Raw genomic sequence first — 20,447 nt, 5'->3', positions numbered from 1 at the left:
AGGAGGTGGCGGGTTAGAACAAAGAAAAAGAACAGTGAAAATGTTTAGAGGAACTCAATTTGCGGTGTAGTTACATTCTAATTTGTTTAAGTACCTATACAAAATAATTATGTTGCGTGGCCACTCCCATCGGATCATCGGATTAGTAGTGTAACATAAAACACAATGTTTTTAATTATAACCCACATAGCTACTACTAATAAGTTAATAGATATGTCAATTTTATATAAAAAAACGTTATTTTCGTTGCGTGGTGCACCGTGCACATCAGTTTTCCATCATAAAAGTTCTGTATGAAGGGAAGTACCTAGCCGTTGTCCAGTTGTAAGATCAGTACTGAGTTTTATTTACCTATACATTCAGCTACTTACCTACACTCGTACATTCAGCTCAATTTTCTATTACTTACTTCTGATGTGTCCTAGATGGGGCAGAGGGCGTCCACAGAGGTCCTTCATCTCGATCTGTCTTGAGCTTCCCGCTTCAGCTCGCTGTAGCCTGTACGTCATGCCGATGCTCGCCGCTTCCGCCACTATAGAAGAAAAAATAGACATCTGGTTTTCAAAGTCGGATTAAAATCGAACACAAAAATAGTAGGTATACATAACGTTATCTGGAAAACAAAATGATGCAGTTATACGGTATGCACTTACCATCAACTTTGCCCTGGCGAGAGAAGTCATTGGATGATTTTCCCCCCTGAAAAAAAAGAAAAAAAAACCATCAAGTAGCCCATAATCTTCACTGAAACAGATAGTATAAAATGTAGTACTACTAGGTCAAAATAGATCTTGGTAACAATTTGGTAATTTTTTTCTTTCAAGATGAGCCCTGGAAGGATTTCGGAATGTCATAAACAGGACAAATTGTAAAATTATTAGTGTTCCAGACGTCCGTAGAATTAGAATACCAAAGTTTCTTGCGTAGCGTGCCTTTGAAGGAAAGTTATCTTAAGTTTAACAAAGGAAAACTTATCATTGTTGGTAAGTTGTGAAATAACACACGAGTAAGCGTTGGTTTCCCAGTTAGATTATAGTGAAATTCATCTGCTAACATACAGAATTCATTGTCATTTGAAAGTGGTGTATCCTTTTTATAACAATTTATCATCTTTAATCCAAGAGCTGCAACAACATGCTTACCATAACAAATATCAGCACAGACCATTAATCTTCGTTGGTCGGTATAACACTGACACCCGTATACTTGATTTCATGTTAATCATGGGAAACTTGTAGCTCATGGAAAGTTGGTCGGCAGCGTATACAAGAAGCTTACATAAGCGAAGTTAGGAACCAGTGCGGCAGTGTGATGAGGCAGAGGCGCCGCGCTACGGTCAGTCGCGTTCTGCGTCGCTGGCGGTTCGCGCGTCTCGCTCCTAACGCAGTATAAACCCACCGCCCGTACACAACACGAAAATCTAAATTAAATACAAAGAAAATATCAATAAAAATTAACATACAATTCGTGGTAACTATAACTTTTCTATGAAATCATTATCTTTTTCACAGTTTATCGACTACACATGACACATCGTCCATCATTGTAACTCTATTGGAAAAGTTTTGAATATTGCATGAAGCGCGAAAGGCGGTCGTGGGAAATTCTGTTTGTTGGTTTTTGTACTAAGTTTTTAAGTAACTACTCGTGTTAATCTGTTGATATGATATATTTTTTAGGTCACATATTTATTTTCTTTTCTCATTTTCATACATTATTTAGCTTTAACATTTTTGTGAATACTTAGAAAGCGTTTGAATAATGAAACATTACTTTTAGTTGCAATTTTATTCGAACAAACTTCGCCTCACATTGTCTTTAGAATATGTGCAAGGTTTTAGAATATATGTATCTATAATATAATCAGGCAAAAAACATGGAATTTTGAATCAGGTATGAGAAAGCTCGTAAAGCCTTTATTAAAATAAATATGAATACATTTACATTGTTGACGGTTTTATGTATATTTGTACAAACCTACACACATGTGTATATTCTCTATACAATGTATCATAAATTAGAAATGAGACAGACTGAAGTAGGAGTGAATAAATATCATTATGTAATGAAAGAGTTGATGAAAGCCGCGTAATTTCCTTTTGTGTGATGTTCTGTTGTACCGTACAATTGAGTACCTACAGTACTATGACAATATACTAAATAGGTTAGTGTTATTCATAGTTTTACTAGCCTAGTACTGTGTATCGTTTGCATAGTGAAACTACAGATAGTGCCTGATAAAATGACTGATAAAAATACAGTCGAGTGTTGAACTGTTTTGTTATTATTAGAGATCTATTCTTGTTTTATGAAATAAAGTATTGTTTAATATTTCTAATTTTACTATATTAAAGTAATACTACCATAAATTATTTTCCGTTTTTTGAGTACGCACTTTTTCTGTCAATACCAATTATGGTTCAAATCTATCTGTCCAAGTAACGTTTTTAGTATTTTCATCGCTGTATAAATATAAAAAGGTACTTGCTAGCTATTTTCGTTGAAAATCGGCCTTTGAATCATGAATGAAGCGTATCTATCATTTATTCAATTTAAAATTCTACGTAGCACCCGCTACGGCGTAGCTCAGACGTAGCAAAAGATCAATGTTAACAAATTGAATAACTGGCTGACTGAAGTGATTGACTTATTGTTTTGTACTTTGTGACGATAAATAAAGACGTCGCTTAGTGACATTTTAAATGGTAAACAGATATAGATCTGTTTTTAAATAATTCTGAGTATACCTACCTACATAAATGACAACATTTAGTACTTAGGTACATTTAGAAAAAGTATTAATAGTAACTAAAAAGTTTTTACGATACTTAAAATGAACAGCAGCACGTTTTATTTTAAAAAAAGTAGTATAATCAAGTTACGATAATATTAAACGAATTTCGTAGTCTGCTACGAAGCGTAGCCACTCGTAGCCGTAGCAATAAAGTGCTACAACATACTTGGACATAAAAATAATTTGGACGTAGGCTGCTTTTAGTAGGCTTTCTATCTGTTTTTATGGGCTTCTTTCGGACTCAAATGTGGCATATGTATCGCGAGTGAGTACGTGACGAGCCGACTAAGAGCCTTTGATAAAGCCCTAAAACAAATTACACCTGTTCTATTAATGAACACGATGTGTCAACGTTTGTTTTAAATTAGATTTGATTTAGTGATCGATATTAGATTTCGCTGTTTAGCGTCTGTTATTCTACATATTATTTATTTATTTATTTAATCTTCTTCTTACAAATAAGAGTGAACGGCGGTCTTAATTTTAAGGCATTCGAAATGTACCATTGGTCCGAAGCCAGAACACAATCTTGAAAACACAACGAGTGTATCTGAGAGCGTGTATCTAGTATATATTATCACTTTCTGCTCAGTATCATAGATTCATATCTGTGACTAATACTAACAGAAAGGGTGAAAAATGTCCTTCAAAGAAAAGGGCGTGAGACCATACAAATGTTAAAATAATGACTCGTCATCATAGCCGACACGTATCGCACACAACGTTAATAAAGTAAATTATGTGGGTGCCATTAATTCCATCGTATAAATATGAATACGATACGTAACACATTTATATATACACATAAAGTCAAAGTCAAAGCATTTATTTCAAGCAATTCTTAATTAGGCACTTATGAAACGTCAAATTGAATATTACGTCAGTCTGTCTGTCAGGGAAGCTAGGTGCTCCAAAGTGTTGCTTCGAATGCAGAAGTACGAACTAGAAATTCCATAGTTATTATCATTAAAATAATCACAACTTATATAATAAAGCACGTTTTTTTATGAAAACGAATGTTATAATTACATGTTCATTTATCGAATTTAAAGCAGATTAAGGTTCTACATTACATTTTAATCTTATTATTTTGATGTGATGAAGAGGATTTTCGAGTATGCATATTATATATTATGTAACTATATATGGTATAATATGATACGTCTCTGTCAAAGGAAGCCTTGGGATGTTTCAGTTGCTCACGAGTATAATGTTACATGATTACAAGCCTGCCTTCACGTTAACAGTAACGGTATCATTTTCTGTGTTCTCAAATTTTCCCTTTGTGTGGAGAAAAATTTCTCACTCCAAATGACTTTTGTGAATTCGAAAATGTATTCGTATTCGATGAATTGTACATATTTACTTCTGTATTCATTAAAGCGTATGATCTGATAATTGACAATTCATTTTTGTCAATATAACAAATAAGAGTAAAGTCATGTTAAGGAGCTTCGTAGACTCGCTTTAGAACCAAACATCTTTTTAATTTTACTTAACAAATTTTTTGTTGAATTAAAATTGACTTTTGATTACGATAGTTCTGTCTTAAAATATTCGCAAGTACTATTAAGATCGAAATAATAAACAATTATCAATACAACTAAAAATCAATGTCGAAAATGCTTTTAATTTTCTATATACCGAGAACCAGAAACGAAAATCGGATGTTGATTTACGTTTCCCCATCCGACTCATTTCCTTTTTCCGATTGAGATAAAACAAATTCTGCTTTTTATTCTGCGTTGCGTCGCGTCGTGGGAAACCTAATTAAAAGACCAAACAGCGACAAGACAAACTGACAGGTAGCGGTTCCCTTGTTACGGTCCCCGCCTTTCATTTTCGATGTAATATTTAGGACAAAGCTCCACAATATACCTCAATATTAATTAATTAATTTTCCAAGTTACCATGAATTTGTAATAAATAACGTCTGGTTTCAGTGTGATAATACGAGATACTGATAAAATGTAATGTGCGAGTGAGATTGATTGTGGAGATGGAGAGACGTGCGGACGAGGGCCGACTTCGAGCAGCCGCGTCTCAAGACCAAGGTACGTATGGTACACATGACGGCTGGTATCAATAATACTTTGTACCGACTTATAATTTGTTATTGAAGATTGTGGAAATATTAGTTACGAAATTGCCCATAGAAGACACACATAGATCAACTAAGTATCAAGCTTATTTATTGACAAACATGTTATATCATACAAATGTAAGTGGTTATAAATTTTTGTTATCTACTTAAACAAGTGAATAAAAATGTGCTTCGTCTGTATTGGCAATATGCAGAGTGAAATTAGGCAAATTGACACTATAAAGTACTTGTCGTCACGCCATGAACTACATGTTTTTATTAGCCAACTTTGTTGGCATTATAATTATCTTTAACCTTGCCAAATTTCACTTCAATGGGGGCAACGGTTCGAGTTTGAGTGTCGTATCATGACATGACATATCAAAGTTATTTTATTGCCTTTTGCTAAGTTATTATAAGTTTTCCGAATGGAATAATACAAAATCTGACACTTGTTATGGGTTAAGGTTTTCTACTGAACATATTAATGGCTCAAATGATATACTTTGGAGTAAATAATGGTGTTCAATATAGTCATTTCCAAAATAGATGAGTGAAAACACTATTACGCTTTGTTTGAAAAATATCTTCATTCATAACGGCATGAAAAGGTTAAAACGATTCCAAAAATATAGTCCAAATAGGTCTTACTTGATCGTATTTAGCTTAAGCTTGCAGTGCAATGTAGCCTTGACTGACATAATAGGAAGTCTACGCTCAATATAGGTCAATGCTAGAAACAGTCGGAGCAGAATAAACAATAACAACGTTCACTCACTCCAAAAATGCAGTAATGTAGTACTCGTTGCTTTTTTAATGTGGCAATAAATACACGGTAACCTTTCATACTATTTCGTAAGGTATTTTATAGTCATAGTATAGGGTAATTTCGTTGCTTGATATAGCGTGAACTTAAATTGTCCTTGTAACATTTTTTACGACAAAATTAAATGACTATTAAATGCCGGTTAAATGAGTGAATAAAATACAATGAGCTTGAAATAGGTCGAATGTCAGCCTATACTTTGTATTTTCTATTCACTTGTTGGAATAGCTTCTAAATTCGGATAGCAAAGCAGATTCGTATACTAAGTCGCTCGTACAAACAAAACAGAAAGGCACACAGTCTGAAAAGTATAGGTAACGTCTAATACCAACATTGAATTCGAGTTTTCATTTTAACTTTTTCCGTTCGCTTCGTTCCTGAGTAATGCTGTTCCATGCGAATGGCGTAGAAATCGCGCGGTGAGAAATAAAATCGCGGTGAAAATAAAGCAATATACTTTGTGAGAAGAAAATCTGTGTTTAGCTCTTTTTATATTATTATTTACGTCCGCTCGTTCTAGTGATGAGTGCTACAGCTGTAGAATTTATTTGAATATAGCTAGTCATTGAGAGAAGTCTTTATGTAAAGTGAGGATTGTCTTTCTCGATGTGAAAAGCTAGGATTTAAGTTGTGTTTTAAGATCCGACTGGGGGATTACATATTTGACAAAGACTGAGCCGCAGCGCTCTCTAGGTAAACATGAACTTTTTTCTTTGTATATAGATTATGGGGAACTCTTGTATGTTCGTGTAGATGATACTTCTAGTCTCTCGCTACATAAGTTTGGGGTTGGATACACTAAAAATGTTTTACATTGTTAATTAGAGCGCATTGAATAAAAAGACTTTCTTGTATTAATAATGATGTTCTTAACTGTTCACAATATAGGGCAAAAAAGACCTCCCCTTTTCAATCTTCCCAATCCCCGATTTCCCAACCCCCTAAATTCCTATCCCCTAAAAGGCCGACAATATACTTATATTATATATATCCGCCTCTGATGTTTTGGGTGTTTATAGACAGCGGCGATTGCTCACCAGCAGGTGATCCGTCAGCTGGTTTTTCGGTTTATAACATACAAAAACCGAAATGAATAATGCTATATATCGTATTTGGAGAAGCAAATGATAAGAGCATAGTTGCAGCATATTATAAAGACAGTATTTATAAATTAATTGTGTGCGTATATGTATACGCAAGATAATTGCCATGATCCGGACATTATTCAATAATGATATTTATTATCGGTTATGCGTCATTTGTAAATTCCGTTTTGTAGTTTGAATTGTAACTGCGTTATCATGCTGGCACTTATCGATAATGTTATTAAATATATAATGTGGTAACGATCAGTATATGAGGTTGTTATGTTTTGTTCTTACTTGTTCTAACATGTCTGATTTATTTATTGCAATGATAATGTCGATTCTATGCATTTATGTTGTAAAATATGATTTGTCGACATAACATTAACTACATATATGCATTTCTGCCCAGTCATTAGAAGAATGAAAGTGGTGATGTAATGTTTTATTATAATCTGAAAAGACGGTTAATTATTTTTTGATCATTACGGTTCCTGAAAATTCGAAATGAAAATAAAATAGTATCCAACTGGATATCAAGTCTTTAGACAAAATGTTTTAAAAATAGAATTTAGAAAAAATACCCTTTGAAGTTAGAAAAGTTGAACATTTCTGTTGTAAATAGAATTTAATTGTACAAAGCTAAGCTGTAGCCTCAACAGTCGGACATTTACATGGAACTTCAAGCTCCCTTTGTGAAAACAACTACAACGAACTGTACACTGATTAATGGAGAGCCTACAGACAAAGCAAACGGTAGTTTTGGTTGAATAGCTATTACCGACTAATTCTTTGTTCCCGGGATTTATACAACACGTACCTAATGAAAGAGAGTCGTAGTTACACAGTGTATGTATGTACGTGTGTTTGTTTGCGGCATTTTACTGCTATGTATAAAGTGTGTATGTTAGCTAAGAACTTTTCCCAGTAAGCATCTCAATGACTAATTATTATGTTATCGGCTTACTCACGTAACTGTTGACGAGGAACTCGACTAGTTTCAAGCCATGCTAGAGGCTCATATTCATGAACAGTATTCCGCAACACACGCCTCGACGATTGTCGAGCTGTTAAGTGAGTAGGCCGATAACATAATAATTAATTTAGTATGTCTCACGAAAGTTATAACATCTCAATGATTTTCAAAGTAGGTACTTTGGTATGTTGCATTCTAATGCTAGCTGGCTTCAGCCTCGCCTAGGTAATAACGTTTGCCACTTATCTTAATTTTAAAGTCAGCTTACATCTTGTGCACCAGCGTGGTAATATAACCTATCTTGACGGGTACGTAATGTACGTCTTGGCAACGCTTGTATCACGAAACTCACCTTTACAGACAAGAATATAAGGTCAGTTTTAGTCTGCTAGTAGTGGTTGAGTGGTCTGCCAGTACGTACAGATATACACATTCGTTCACCACTGACATTATTGTGGTTTATGCTCGCTGGTGATAAATGTGGTCATTTTAAATTGAGTTTTATTTAGATTTATTTTGAGTCTAATTTTAATTCATTGTTATTAATTTATTATGTTTTTCTTTCTTTCATATTGTTATAGTCGTAGTTGTCAAATAAACTGCTTTAGATTCCAAATAAGATTATTTATTTAGCTTTAAGTGCTCTCAAAGGCACAAACACAGTTAGTCCAAAAGGAATAGAGAAAGATCGCACACCCACAGGCCATTTCGGTCACTAAACACGTAGGCGTAACTGGATAACTTAATAGTTATACCGACTAAGAAAGCTGGCGTCAATCACAAATTGTATAGCAATCGAAAATACCTACTGGTCAATCAATACCTACATAGGTACCTATAGATATAGGTATAGGCAGTCATTCCATACTCACCTTTACTCACATTACTCAAGGTAGCTTTTACGATAATGTACTCAAGGGCTAAAAAAAGGCTCCCCTTCACGATGAAAGCCGATCGAGTGTCTTTTTGATTACTTCGTCCATCAATCGTGTTCATTTTTTCTATTTCTAATGGACGATAAAATCGAATGGTGTTTTTCACAGTTTCTGAAACAGTATTTTGAAAGAAAACTTTCTGATAGAATTGTGGTAATGTTTAACAATCGAGCAATTACTCTTTATCATATTAACTCTATAAAGTTGTGCACTTAATTTCTACAGCACCTTTGTTTATAGATTATCATTAAGCATTGGTTTATCAAATACTATGAGTTTGAATAGGTAATATTTACTCTAATATTATTGTACTAGTTATACTTGATAATAAAACACACAACGGAAACTGCAAGATGTAGCCCGTCAGTATACAACTAACTATGAATGCGTTCGAAAAATACTTAAGTTTTCCTGCCACAGGTTCCCAGAAAGAAACTCCAATAGGAATTCTATGTGATACGTATATACCTTAATTGTATATATGTGTTATCCTTTATGTTGTATGTGTGAACATTAAATAGTAAAAATAAATAACTTTACGTAATCCAAACACTATCGTGTACTGGCCATTAAACTTTTACCACGACTATTTCTTAATTGAATTTACTCGCTTTTATTCGCTAAGACATCATAAAAAACTCAGGACCTCTCGCGTCTTGAGTGCTATTTTCCACGTAAAATGGTAAAAGAAGGTTAATGTAAGTAAGTAAGCTAGTGCAGCGATAAAAGTAAACGATTAAGATTGCTTTTAACAGCTGTTTGTGAGAAAATGTCTAATTGTGAGTGTTGCGTAACTATGTGACTGTGTGCTGGACTTCTGGATTGGTTGGCTTTGAAGATATTGTTTGGAAGGACAGGGACTGCAAATTTGTGTGCCTGAAATAAATATTTTATCATCAATATATCGTGTACGGTACTTAACGTATGTAAGCGTCACTGATCAAATTATGTATGGTGTAATTTCGAAATTAGAGTTACGTTTAAACGTATTTTTTAATTTTGTAATTAACATTGTAAATAGTAGCCAGAAGAGCAGGGGTGATTCATCAACAAATTAAAATTAACAATTAATATAAAACAGCAATTCAGTTTTCGCGGTAGACTCGCCAATTAGCCTAATAAATAACTGACCATTAGGGAAATATAATTTTTAATTTATATCTTGTCGACAATAGATATAAGTGTGCGGTAGTTAATTGTCAGAACGGCTAATTCAAATATTAACAAAATTACGTCATATTACATTTATTTCGTAAATCATGCAATGCCAAAGCCCCACCCAGTACATGAAAGTTGTGTCGATTGGCCTTAGAACAAGGCCAAAAAGTTGGAGAACATAGAGGCATAATTTGAAATCCCCGTGTCATCTTATTTCAAGTGCAAGAGGTCAACCTTAGCCGCTTGTCGTTGGACGCGGGCCAACCGTACTGAAACTAAATATTGCGACTTTATACTACAATCTTCTTTCTGTTTTATTTTGTTTAAACCGTGCAGTTTGTTGCATAATGTGTGCACCTGTTATTATTATGTCTATAGTTATGAAATGTTGTTTGTTGTCCATTTCTTTTTTTGTGTTGCCGTTTCCTAAATATTGTGTGCTTAATTGTGTAAATTAAAATACTTTTATATTGTAGTAGACATATCATGTTTTAGACACGTAACATCACATTAATTACTGCGTATAAACAGACAAATACATATAGTCTCATTTGTAAATTAATTCAAAATGTCTGTCATAGATCAACGATATAGGCGTTTTCGTATAGGATAGATATTTGAGGATAGTCGTGGGAAAGTTGTGATGAATAAGTTAACATCACAAAATCCACAAGGGTAACATATCCGACCCAACTAGAGTATGTCGAATCGATACTTGCCGCATATCCGTTGACTTTATGAAGATTAAACTCTGACTTGCCGGGTCAGACTCGGTCCGCCGCTTATATTAAACTGTTGGCTAATATTTGATAACGCTATACCTGTATCTGAAAGTTACGAGAAAGTTAGAACTTTGTGTTGTTCTACCAGTATTTATTGGTTTCATAGCGATAACTTTTGTGAACTTCAATTTACAGAAAATTGGGGTTACGTTACTTTATATTAATTGCTGAAACTTCATGGACTCGGTGGGTATCGATGTCCAATCATAATAAACTTAAAATAGATGTCTGTGAAGTCATCGTCATTATTATGAATGGTTTTGCCGCAAATACTGCCCCAGGCATTTGGACCCGCGTCGCTATCCAATAAATTTCGGTGACCTTCGCTTGTCGGACAATCTTACGTTACCTACGCTCGATCTTCAGTCTTCTCGTACACGGTCCGAACTTCAAAAGTTTTCGGTCCTATTGGGAACAATACGCCAAAGTGAAAATTTTCTTTGCTTAACTACAACTGATCGAGGGGTTAGAGCTCCCGGGATGTGACTTTTGCTTATTTTCTGACGTTTGTAATTAGTAAATCTTTACGATGTTATTTTGTAAATGTGTTTAAATAAAATAGATACGCGCACTTGAACTCGTGTCAGACAACTAAAACATACAAAGCTGTTTGATGTCAAGTCTAAAAGGACATGACATAGCGCGCGTTACTCCTCTAAATACTTAATGAATTCTGTTCAAACATTCGTTCTGAGTCTAAGCTGTCCGTCTACAAGTCAAAAAGAATAATTGAACAGTAATTAAACTCCTATTCAAAGATTAACAGCCTCGTTTATCTGCCTCATCATTTTTCACTAGACTTGAAATAATATTGTGAAAAGCGAGCCGACGGTTTAACAATTATTCCGTCTTCGTTTATCCGGGTTACATTCATCACTTTATTTATTCATTGCTCGTTAAAGTTTATTTTTCAATTTCCTTTAAGAGAAAATACAAGTTTGTTTATATCGTGCAATTTGTTTGTAGAATGTGAGTCTGCGCTGGTGACACGGGCGCCATTACAGGGAGCGAGAGAATCCTTGAATTAATTTGTACTAAGTAATACTGTAAATATGGATGGGATACGGGATTAAAATGTTCTTACATTTGGAGCAAGATGTGAGTAGTTGAAAAATTTGTGAACTTTCGGATCTGCTGCTAATGTCGTCATTAGTAGTAAGTAGGTAATTGAATTAAGTATAGAATGTACTTAATAGTGGGTTTATGAATATCTCTTAGAATTTGTTATTATAATACCAATTATTTGCATTCGTTACTCATAATTTGATTCGATAAATATTGTCTACTGTGAGATAAAAGATCATCTTTATATTTTTGAGACAAGACATGTACCTCGTAAAAACCTTATCATCATTTATTACTTTCAACTTTAACAAATCGTAATTTCTAATTACGAATGGAGAGATGAATCAGTCACTCTTTGCGATTAAATGTAGATGAGACGTGATGTATTTAAATAAGTGAAAAGTTATAATAGAATATTGAAAATTTCTTAACTCAGTCATTTTAATCTTTGCTTAAGAATTGAAGTTCAATAAAAGAACAAGGAATGTCGGCCATACATACCGTCGGAGATAAAATGCTATTATAAAACAAAGTTCAGTTAAGACTCCATTTTGTCTGTGCAAAGCTGTGGCGGGCAGCCATTGTTAAATATTCTCATTGTCTTGTACGAGTGTAATACTGCGCTAGATAGGTACATTACCCTCTTAGAAAGTAGATGTAGATCGTTCGAAATAAAATTGTTTTAAACTCAGAAATATACGACGTTGAAATTAAGATTAAGATCATATCTTAACTGTTTAAACTTGCTCAGCAAAGAAAAAATATTTATTAAGATTGTAAAGTGAACTTCGAGTTATTAAAATGAAATGTAAAGCGGAGATTTGGTAAATATTGTACCAATGAGGAGCTTGGAGTTGGTCCAGTAATTGTATGTTTAGAAGTGTAACCTATTTATTTATTTAAAAAAATCGTTATACTTTGAATGTAGAATATTTTCTTTTTAGTTTTTAAAAGGTATAAAGTAAATATTTCTTTAAGTATTTATGTTATGAAGTTAGTGGTAGTCTTTTTGACTATTTAGGTTAATAAAAGAACGAACTTACTTGGACTAGAAATGTCAGGCAGGCGTCAGCCAGTCAGGGCTTTGAATTTCCACGAATTTACACCTTTTGCTTCGGCGTAACTTTAATCAGAAAACGATTGGGTCTACCGTTGACCTCGTCATTTGGATGGCCGCCATTTGTCGGTATTGGGTCTCTTCGATCAACGCTTACTTTTCATTGTAGGTGAGGCGGCATTTTTATAAAGACTTAACGTTTTCACACACCTTTCACCTTACAAAAACCCTTTGTCAGCTAGACTTAATTAACAAAAATGCTTCAAAGGTAATCTTAAGGATACGTTTACAGATTGGATGTCGTTTAGTAATTTTAATAAAGCTCAGTTACGGATTTTGCTATATTGAAATATAGTCATAAATTCTGAAAGAAACTGTGTCCTTGGCTTGTAAATAGCCTTTTGTATCACTTTGTATTATAGCGTTACTATCAATAAGATTCCCAGCTGTTCTTAAATTGCTCGGATGCTGGAGTGAGATGAAGGAAGGAGCGGTTCTATAGGGTAAATCTCGTTGCCTCTCAACGGTATTTAATTAATTTTAGGGCCAAGAACGTCGCCTGTGGGACTGACACCCTTCTAAATACGGATTGAATTAGTTCATCAATTTATTTTTTAAACACAGTTTTGCTAGTATCGGAATCGAAATATTATTTGATATTTGCATTCCGATGTTCCCACACAGTCCCCTTAAATGTTTATACGATATTTAATATGTTTGAAATGTATTATTCCTGTCTTCGGATAGTGCTATTACGCCTTTAAAAATCACACTTTTAAAAGAGATCGTACTCAAATAATTGCGTAATAAGTTAAAGATTAGTAGTAGTAGTAGTAGTTTAGATTGTGAAAATCTCTTACTTATTAATTTCTTATTTTGCCAACCCTAGGAATTAGACGAGATATATTCTGTAGTTACATAGAAAGGATTAAAAACACAATTTGAAACTAAGAAGCAAAGTATCTCTATCGAAGTCAATCAGTATTTTAGACATTTATTCAGTTTTACAGTCGAGTTGTAAACTTAATTCTATGTTCTACACAATGTAGATACAGGTTTACGGTCTCGGTATAAAAGGTAGCTAAAGATAAAATCGTTTTAGGAAACGTTCTTCCTACATTGTTTGATGAATGTGGGCGTTTATTTAAAGCACTTGACTTCCGAATAACCTTCTGATAATTTTGCTTTTCACATGGTTCAGAGAAGAAAGATGTGTATGTTACTTTCTAGCTTCATCATAACTATCATCAGACATAAAAATTGCTCCGTTGTGATTAGATTATCCGGAGTGATTATATATTTTTTAAGAGTTTATAACACCACGTTGGTTTTAGATAATTGAAACTTTGTTTGAGGGAGAGCAATATGAATGCTAGTTTCTTATTTAGGCAGATACTTAAAATTTGTTACTGAACTAGATTCCGAAATATAAGATGATAAAAGAGTCTGTGTATAGTCAATTATGACCATATAATAATTCGTAAAATGAAACATGTATAGGTAGCTACTTATAATAAATAAAATAAAAATGATTAAACATGTAGTATATGGCAATAGGTCACCCCCTATTAAATGAGACTTATAACACAAATTGTGAAAAGTGGGTGTACATTGTATATGCACCCTTTCGGGAATAAAAGGAATGACGTTGCACATAAATAGGTAGGTCGGTAAGTACCTACGTATCTACTTTTTATTTACAGAAATCAAAAGCAATAAGATTGACATTCAGACATTATTTTAACCTTTAAACGATTTATTTCATCTCCGAAAACGTTTTATTTTTCATTAGAACATTTCTTTTCTCGAAAGTTCGGTCATTCTATGTGTAAATAAAACCTTTTTATCACAGGATATAGTTGTTCAAAGGTCGCATGGTGTAATAATCTACGTCCGGTAGCATTATAACGTTCGGATTTCCATTTGCATTTTTATGAAGGAAAGCTCCACAAGTATTTTAAGTAAGTACTTATTGGACATTCTTGGGGCAGAGTTTCATATAATTTCGGTATAAGATATTTCAGTGATGCGTCACTCGCCTTCCGCGTTCGTCGGTATATGTATCCTCATATTTTAATAAGTTCTATTGCTTACATCTTTATATCTTCCTATTTATTTCCTCATGGTTTTTTTGCCTTTCCTCGATATCAATATTCATGTTATTATATTTTTTTATTAGAATATATAAGAAAATTCGTAGCTACCTTTTTCATAAGGAAATGTTGTGGTTATTAACGCTCGTGGAAAAAGAATTTTGTAGATATTTTTCTCGTTTTATGTTGGAATGCTTGACAAAATGATTGCTTATGCTTAGTTGGAATTGCGTTGAATGTAAAAAGTAGTCGCGTCATTTTAATTGCGTCTACACTTCTTTATACCTAGGATACTTATAATTTTATCTGAGTCAGTAAGAATATTATAAACATATAGTTTCAAAATGTATGACTTTAAAATCTCAATAATCATAATTGCTGCTCATATTTAAACAAAAATCAATATAAAACAATTATTTACTTACTTACTTGTGAGTTAGGTACTTTTTATACTTGTATAATAGCAGATGAATTTTATGTCAAGAGCTACGATTGGTTGTTTGTCTTTACTTCAACCAATCACGTTCGTTGACATTGGATTTTGCTGCAAATTAAATTGGTCGTCTTACATAAACCGAAGAGAAGATTATATCAGACTGTTCATCCGTCTGTAGTTTCGTGACCTACGTACCTACTATCGAGGAATCAGTATCTACTTTATTTTGATTACCCAACAGACCTAGACAGCATGCATTGAACGTAATACCCAATATTCGCCAATAATAGGCACATGTACTATATTATATGCATACCTTGCACAGTGCTCACCTTTTTTGAGAATTTTGGTAATCAAACATTCCAATAACATTTTATCCGACGACAGCAAGACCCTTTTTTCTGCAATCTTATTTATGACCACTCGACATTGGTGGATAATCTTTTGATTACTTTGTTAGAAAAGTATTAAGTCTCCTTAAAGCTTACGTGTTAGTTTACAAGTGGTTAAATTGTTTCGTGACCAAAACAATCGAAGTTTCGAAATGATAAGCATCAATTTATCTACTTACATGATAATAATGAAGTCAGTTCGGAAGTTTATTTTCGGTAGTATTTGATCACGCAACCTAGAGAGTCAATCCAAATTCTGAGGATTGTGTCCATGATATTAGGGATACTGAAAGGCTGTGTGACGTCATCATGCCGCACATCCTACTCAACAATAAGAGTCCCGTCGTGACTTGAAACTAGTAGAGAATTTCTCAATTTACATTTTCACGTGAATAAGTTTTTAATTTTAATGAATACCGAAATAAGATTAATTCAATAATTATCTATCTACACGAGTTCTTACTTAGGTATCAAGGTTACATATCTACGTAATAATATTATGTATATGTGTTAAGATTATTATCTAACTCGGCTTTTGACACTCGGGTATACATATAATACGTACTCAAAATATAATTCAGATCAGCAAGTCAACATATTTCGGATGCCACTTGCTTCAAGTTTAATCAAATAATAGTCAAAATTATCTTTGATGTCGGTATTTATGTACATACGAGCCAAGTTCGTCACTAAGGAGTTTTGATTAAACTGTGAATTGTTTAATTAAAGTAAAGTAACAAAATAACTGTTGTAGACAGGCTTGTAAAGTTTACACAGTAAAAATACTTTAGTGTTTAATAGTGTTGGACATATCACGCCGTATGGCTGAGTAGAATACATTAACCAGTCATCCACTCTTCCCGCGGTAGTCTTAGCTTAGGAACTACTTACACATTGAACAGACACCAGAGAGCTTTCGTTTCAATTTCGTTTAACGTAAAGCAAATTCATACTAAGGCAGCAGAGCTCTCTGATAAACTTGAACCTTCCTTTTCAACTGCGATCCTCTAACTCGCAAACTTTTTTTGTAGACACAATAGTTATTTAAGTTATTTAATTAACTTCTTTTTCGTAAGTAGGAATCTTCAATGAATTTAAACTTTATATGAAGACTTTTTAAAATAACTGATGCTTTCAAGCATGACCACCTCAAGAAAGTCAACTCCTGGTAACATTCGTTTACTTTTAACATCCGCTCTTTTAAAATTTTCACCAGATTTTTTCACTTGTACCTATAAGTAGAATCGTTCAAAAACACGAGTACGAGTATTCAGTTAACTTTTCTAGCATCGTATAAACTCGTCCATAGTTTCCATTCGAACATGGCCTCCAAACTTTTCGACACTAACCACTAACACAATAACTGTGACATATGAGTTTCGGTACGTCGTTCTCCAACGTTTTCGTTAAAGTAATTCGGTTATAACTTTTGAAGGCTCTAAATACGTCAATTTTGGTTGATTTAGGACGATTGAGGTTATGTTTACACTACACTTGACAGCTCCTGTCAATATGAAAGTGATGAGCCTATGTGTCGAGTTCATAATATACTTGTAGTAGTTATTCGTGTGAAACTTATGGAAGCCCGTCCGGCAAGTTAAGGGGTCTTGGATTTGATTTTAGGTTCAGGTAAAGGATAATTGAGCTTACTTTGATTTAAAAAAATCTGGATAGTAGTTATATTCATTCCTTGCCGGAGTCTGTGTTTGTTACAAAATATAACTTGGGTATCTTTAAGACCCGAGTGAATAGGTTGCTCTTAGGTAGACGTGATCCATCGTCGGCGACATCATCGGTTACCACCAAGATGGTGGCCAAGCTTCCTATTAAGTATAAAAAAATAAATTAGTACATCTTCAGAAATACATGGCTATAATATCTTGGCCACATCTTTTGACGGAATACTCCAAATGGTAGGTATTGTATTTACACTTACTGGAACACTTAAAATATTAGCGCTGCCAACAGATAATATATCTCTGACAGCGTGGGTACCTGTGACGTCATGGTACAATAAATCGCTTTATACCCGTCATCAACAATGGAGCAGGAAGGTAGGGACGTCTCCAGTGAAATTCTTCACTTCCATTAGTCTGTCATACGGCAGAATCTGCCCTCGGGACTTGAATAATCTTCTATCATAATAAAGATACGATGAATAAACATTTATTTTGTATTTATTATTCCAAAGACGCAGGAAATGAAGAGGTACCATGATACCTACATACTTATTCCTTCTTTTAGGAAAGAAATATTTTGAATTTGGAAGCGAGTGTGTTTGTTAGTTTGTCTCGCTTACAATAATATAACTTGATGTAGTTATAAAATGTCACTAGAGAAACAGGCATGTATGTATGAATGCATGTATGTATGTATGTATAATGCTTCTGTGAAAATGATTCGTAAAGTGAAGAAATCACGAGCAAATGCTTGAGTTTTTTACAACTACTGTGACACTTCATGTCGTTCTTGAAACAAGAAGCCAGCCCCTATAAAATCTTTATATATATAATTCTTCTGTACGTGTGTATGTCACTGAACTTCTCTTAAACGACTGGATCGATTTTGATGATTTTTTTTGTGTGTGTTCAAGGGGATCTGAGAATGGTTTACATTCACAATTTTGTCCGCTGGACAATGTTTTTTTTAATTAATTTTTAATTTATTTGTAGTTGTTGATTTTGGAATGTTTTACATTGGATCCGACAGACGGCGCTACCATCGCAGTGTCAAATATTAATGACGTTAGATATTGTCATAACATTTGAATAACAATTTTCAGCAAAAAGGTCCAGAACGTTTTAGCTTATTAAAAAAAGTTTAAAATTTTCAAATTAAAGACGTGTAGACAGGACAACGTCTGTCGGGTCCGCTAGTATTGTATAAAATTGTACCGAGATTTTTAAATAATTTTGTGTTAAATTAATATAAATGAATTCCTCTACATCTAACAACACGTAGCTATTTATGTAGCAACAATTTAAATAAACATTTCAAGAATGCTAGTTGTGAAAGCATTTTTGTTTTAAGCTTCGGACTATTTATTAAAACGTGGTACAAAGTTGTTTGTGAATATAATATGAGATATGAGGACTCGAGGACATGTGTACCATTCTCTGTTCGTCGTTTTCTCTTGTATTGCAATCCCGGTGTTATTTATTAACATATGAATTCAAATGCAGGAATGTATAAAAAATGTTGTGTACTATTTTTGCAGGCATGACGCATTAAAATTTTTAAAATATTTGAGGCTTGTCACAGACTTTAGGTACTTACCTCTGAAAATTTTAAGATCTATTTGTCTCTTTGTAAGAATAATAAAGATAAGCCCCTGCTTATCTTTCTTTTAACTTCGAACTATCGAGAGTTTGACGCCGATAAGTTCCAATTACGAGTTATTTGGTTACGTAGCAATGATTTTTTCGTTGGAATTATCACAAAAGTGAATTCATTTAGTTCGAAATATAAAGAGATTTTCTAAGTACCTCGTAAGACCTTCAAATCACCAAGAGGTTCGAACTATCGATGGTTTGAATTATCGAGAGTTAACTGTATTATGAACCGAAGTTTCCAGAACCATATCCGAATTTTGAAATCAAAAATCTTAAGTAGACTTGGCTGGTTTGGGGTTGATCCGAAATCTTTAATAGACAGTAATACTTTGGCAAGCCTAAATAATATAATTTCTAAAATACATTTATAAATAATTTAACTCTAAATATGTTTAATGTTAGAAAATTCACTTTAACACAATTTAATTTATGTCGAGTGGTCAAAAGGTTATCGTTTGTATTTTCATATCACACGGAATTCCCTTGTGTACGAGTATACACAGGTACATCTGTGATAACCTCTGCGTAGTCATCTGGTCTGACCATTCATATAATATTTTAATTGGATTTCAAGTGATCGTAAGTCCTTTGCTGATCATGATGGTATGTAATCAATTTATGTGATGGATGGGATTTGAAATAAATTATTGCGTTTACGTTTGTTAATATTCATATTTTTAGTAATCAATACACACGTACGGTACGTACTTAGTAGTACCCATACAAATTGTGAAAGAAATGATTGAGTAACAAAACCTAATCTCAACTCAACTCAACTAGGTTTTTTTGTAGATGTTTGTTATCTAAGTATAGAAACATATTAGAAAATTGGGATACGTGATATACACATTTTAATAGGAGTATTATTATAATAATAGGTACATACGTACTATGACAAAATGATAAATAGGTATATATCCACATCTCGTTAATGTCGTCGTACTCAGATGTGATCCACGTATAAATCACAGATATTATTTAACACTGCGTAAAAATAGATCTTATTATATCTCTGATATAGTCCAATCTTGTATAATTACCTATAGGTATATTATAACTACAGATAATTTCATAACAGTATCTAAATATGTAGCAGATTGTAATTTTCCGTTGTGAATAAGATGCACCTTCATATAAAGCGGTTTTATTTTAGCACTGCCATTAATATTGCGGGCCATTTTTATGGGCAGAAGTGTAATCTCGGTCATAAAGTTGTATATTTTCTTGCTCATAGATACATTGTGTAGCGTCGTTGTTTACTATCGGAAGAAAACAAGAGGGTCCTCTCTATAACGTATGAGAATCTAAAAATATTTTGGTTAGGCACTAGGAAAGCTGTAGATTACCTAGCGGGTTTACCGGAGCTCTGGCTCGAAAAGCAGGATTAAGAACGCGGTGGTTTTTAGTCAGTAAGAGTCTGTCACTCCCTCTTG

General features: G+C 33.6%; 1 protein-coding gene across 2 annotated transcripts in view; it reads left to right on the top strand.

Annotated features, from left to right (window-relative positions):
- The first annotated feature begins 1,326 nt into the window (after positions 1-1,326).
- The window catches only part of LOC118262332 (GTPase-activating Rap/Ran-GAP domain-like protein 3), a 228,910-nt gene continuing 209,789 nt past the window's right edge, over positions 1,327-20,447 (top strand). The window contains exons 1-2 of one of the 2 annotated variants that reach the window (XM_050697227.1): positions 1,327-1,470; positions 4,738-4,848. In XM_050697227.1, the coding sequence (XP_050553184.1) occupies positions 4,794-4,848 (55 nt within the window). In that variant the 5' untranslated portion in view covers positions 1,327-1,470; positions 4,738-4,793. Of the gene's footprint in view, positions 1,471-4,737; positions 4,849-20,447 lie in introns of those variants that run through there. The other variant, XM_050697228.1, reaches the window with a different exon arrangement.

This window comes from Spodoptera frugiperda, chromosome 12 (assembly GCF_023101765.2).
Source record: "Spodoptera frugiperda isolate SF20-4 chromosome 12, AGI-APGP_CSIRO_Sfru_2.0, whole genome shotgun sequence".
Taxonomy (NCBI): Eukaryota; Metazoa; Arthropoda; class Insecta; order Lepidoptera; family Noctuidae; genus Spodoptera; species Spodoptera frugiperda.
This window is presented reverse-complemented; position numbering and strand designations above follow the sequence as displayed.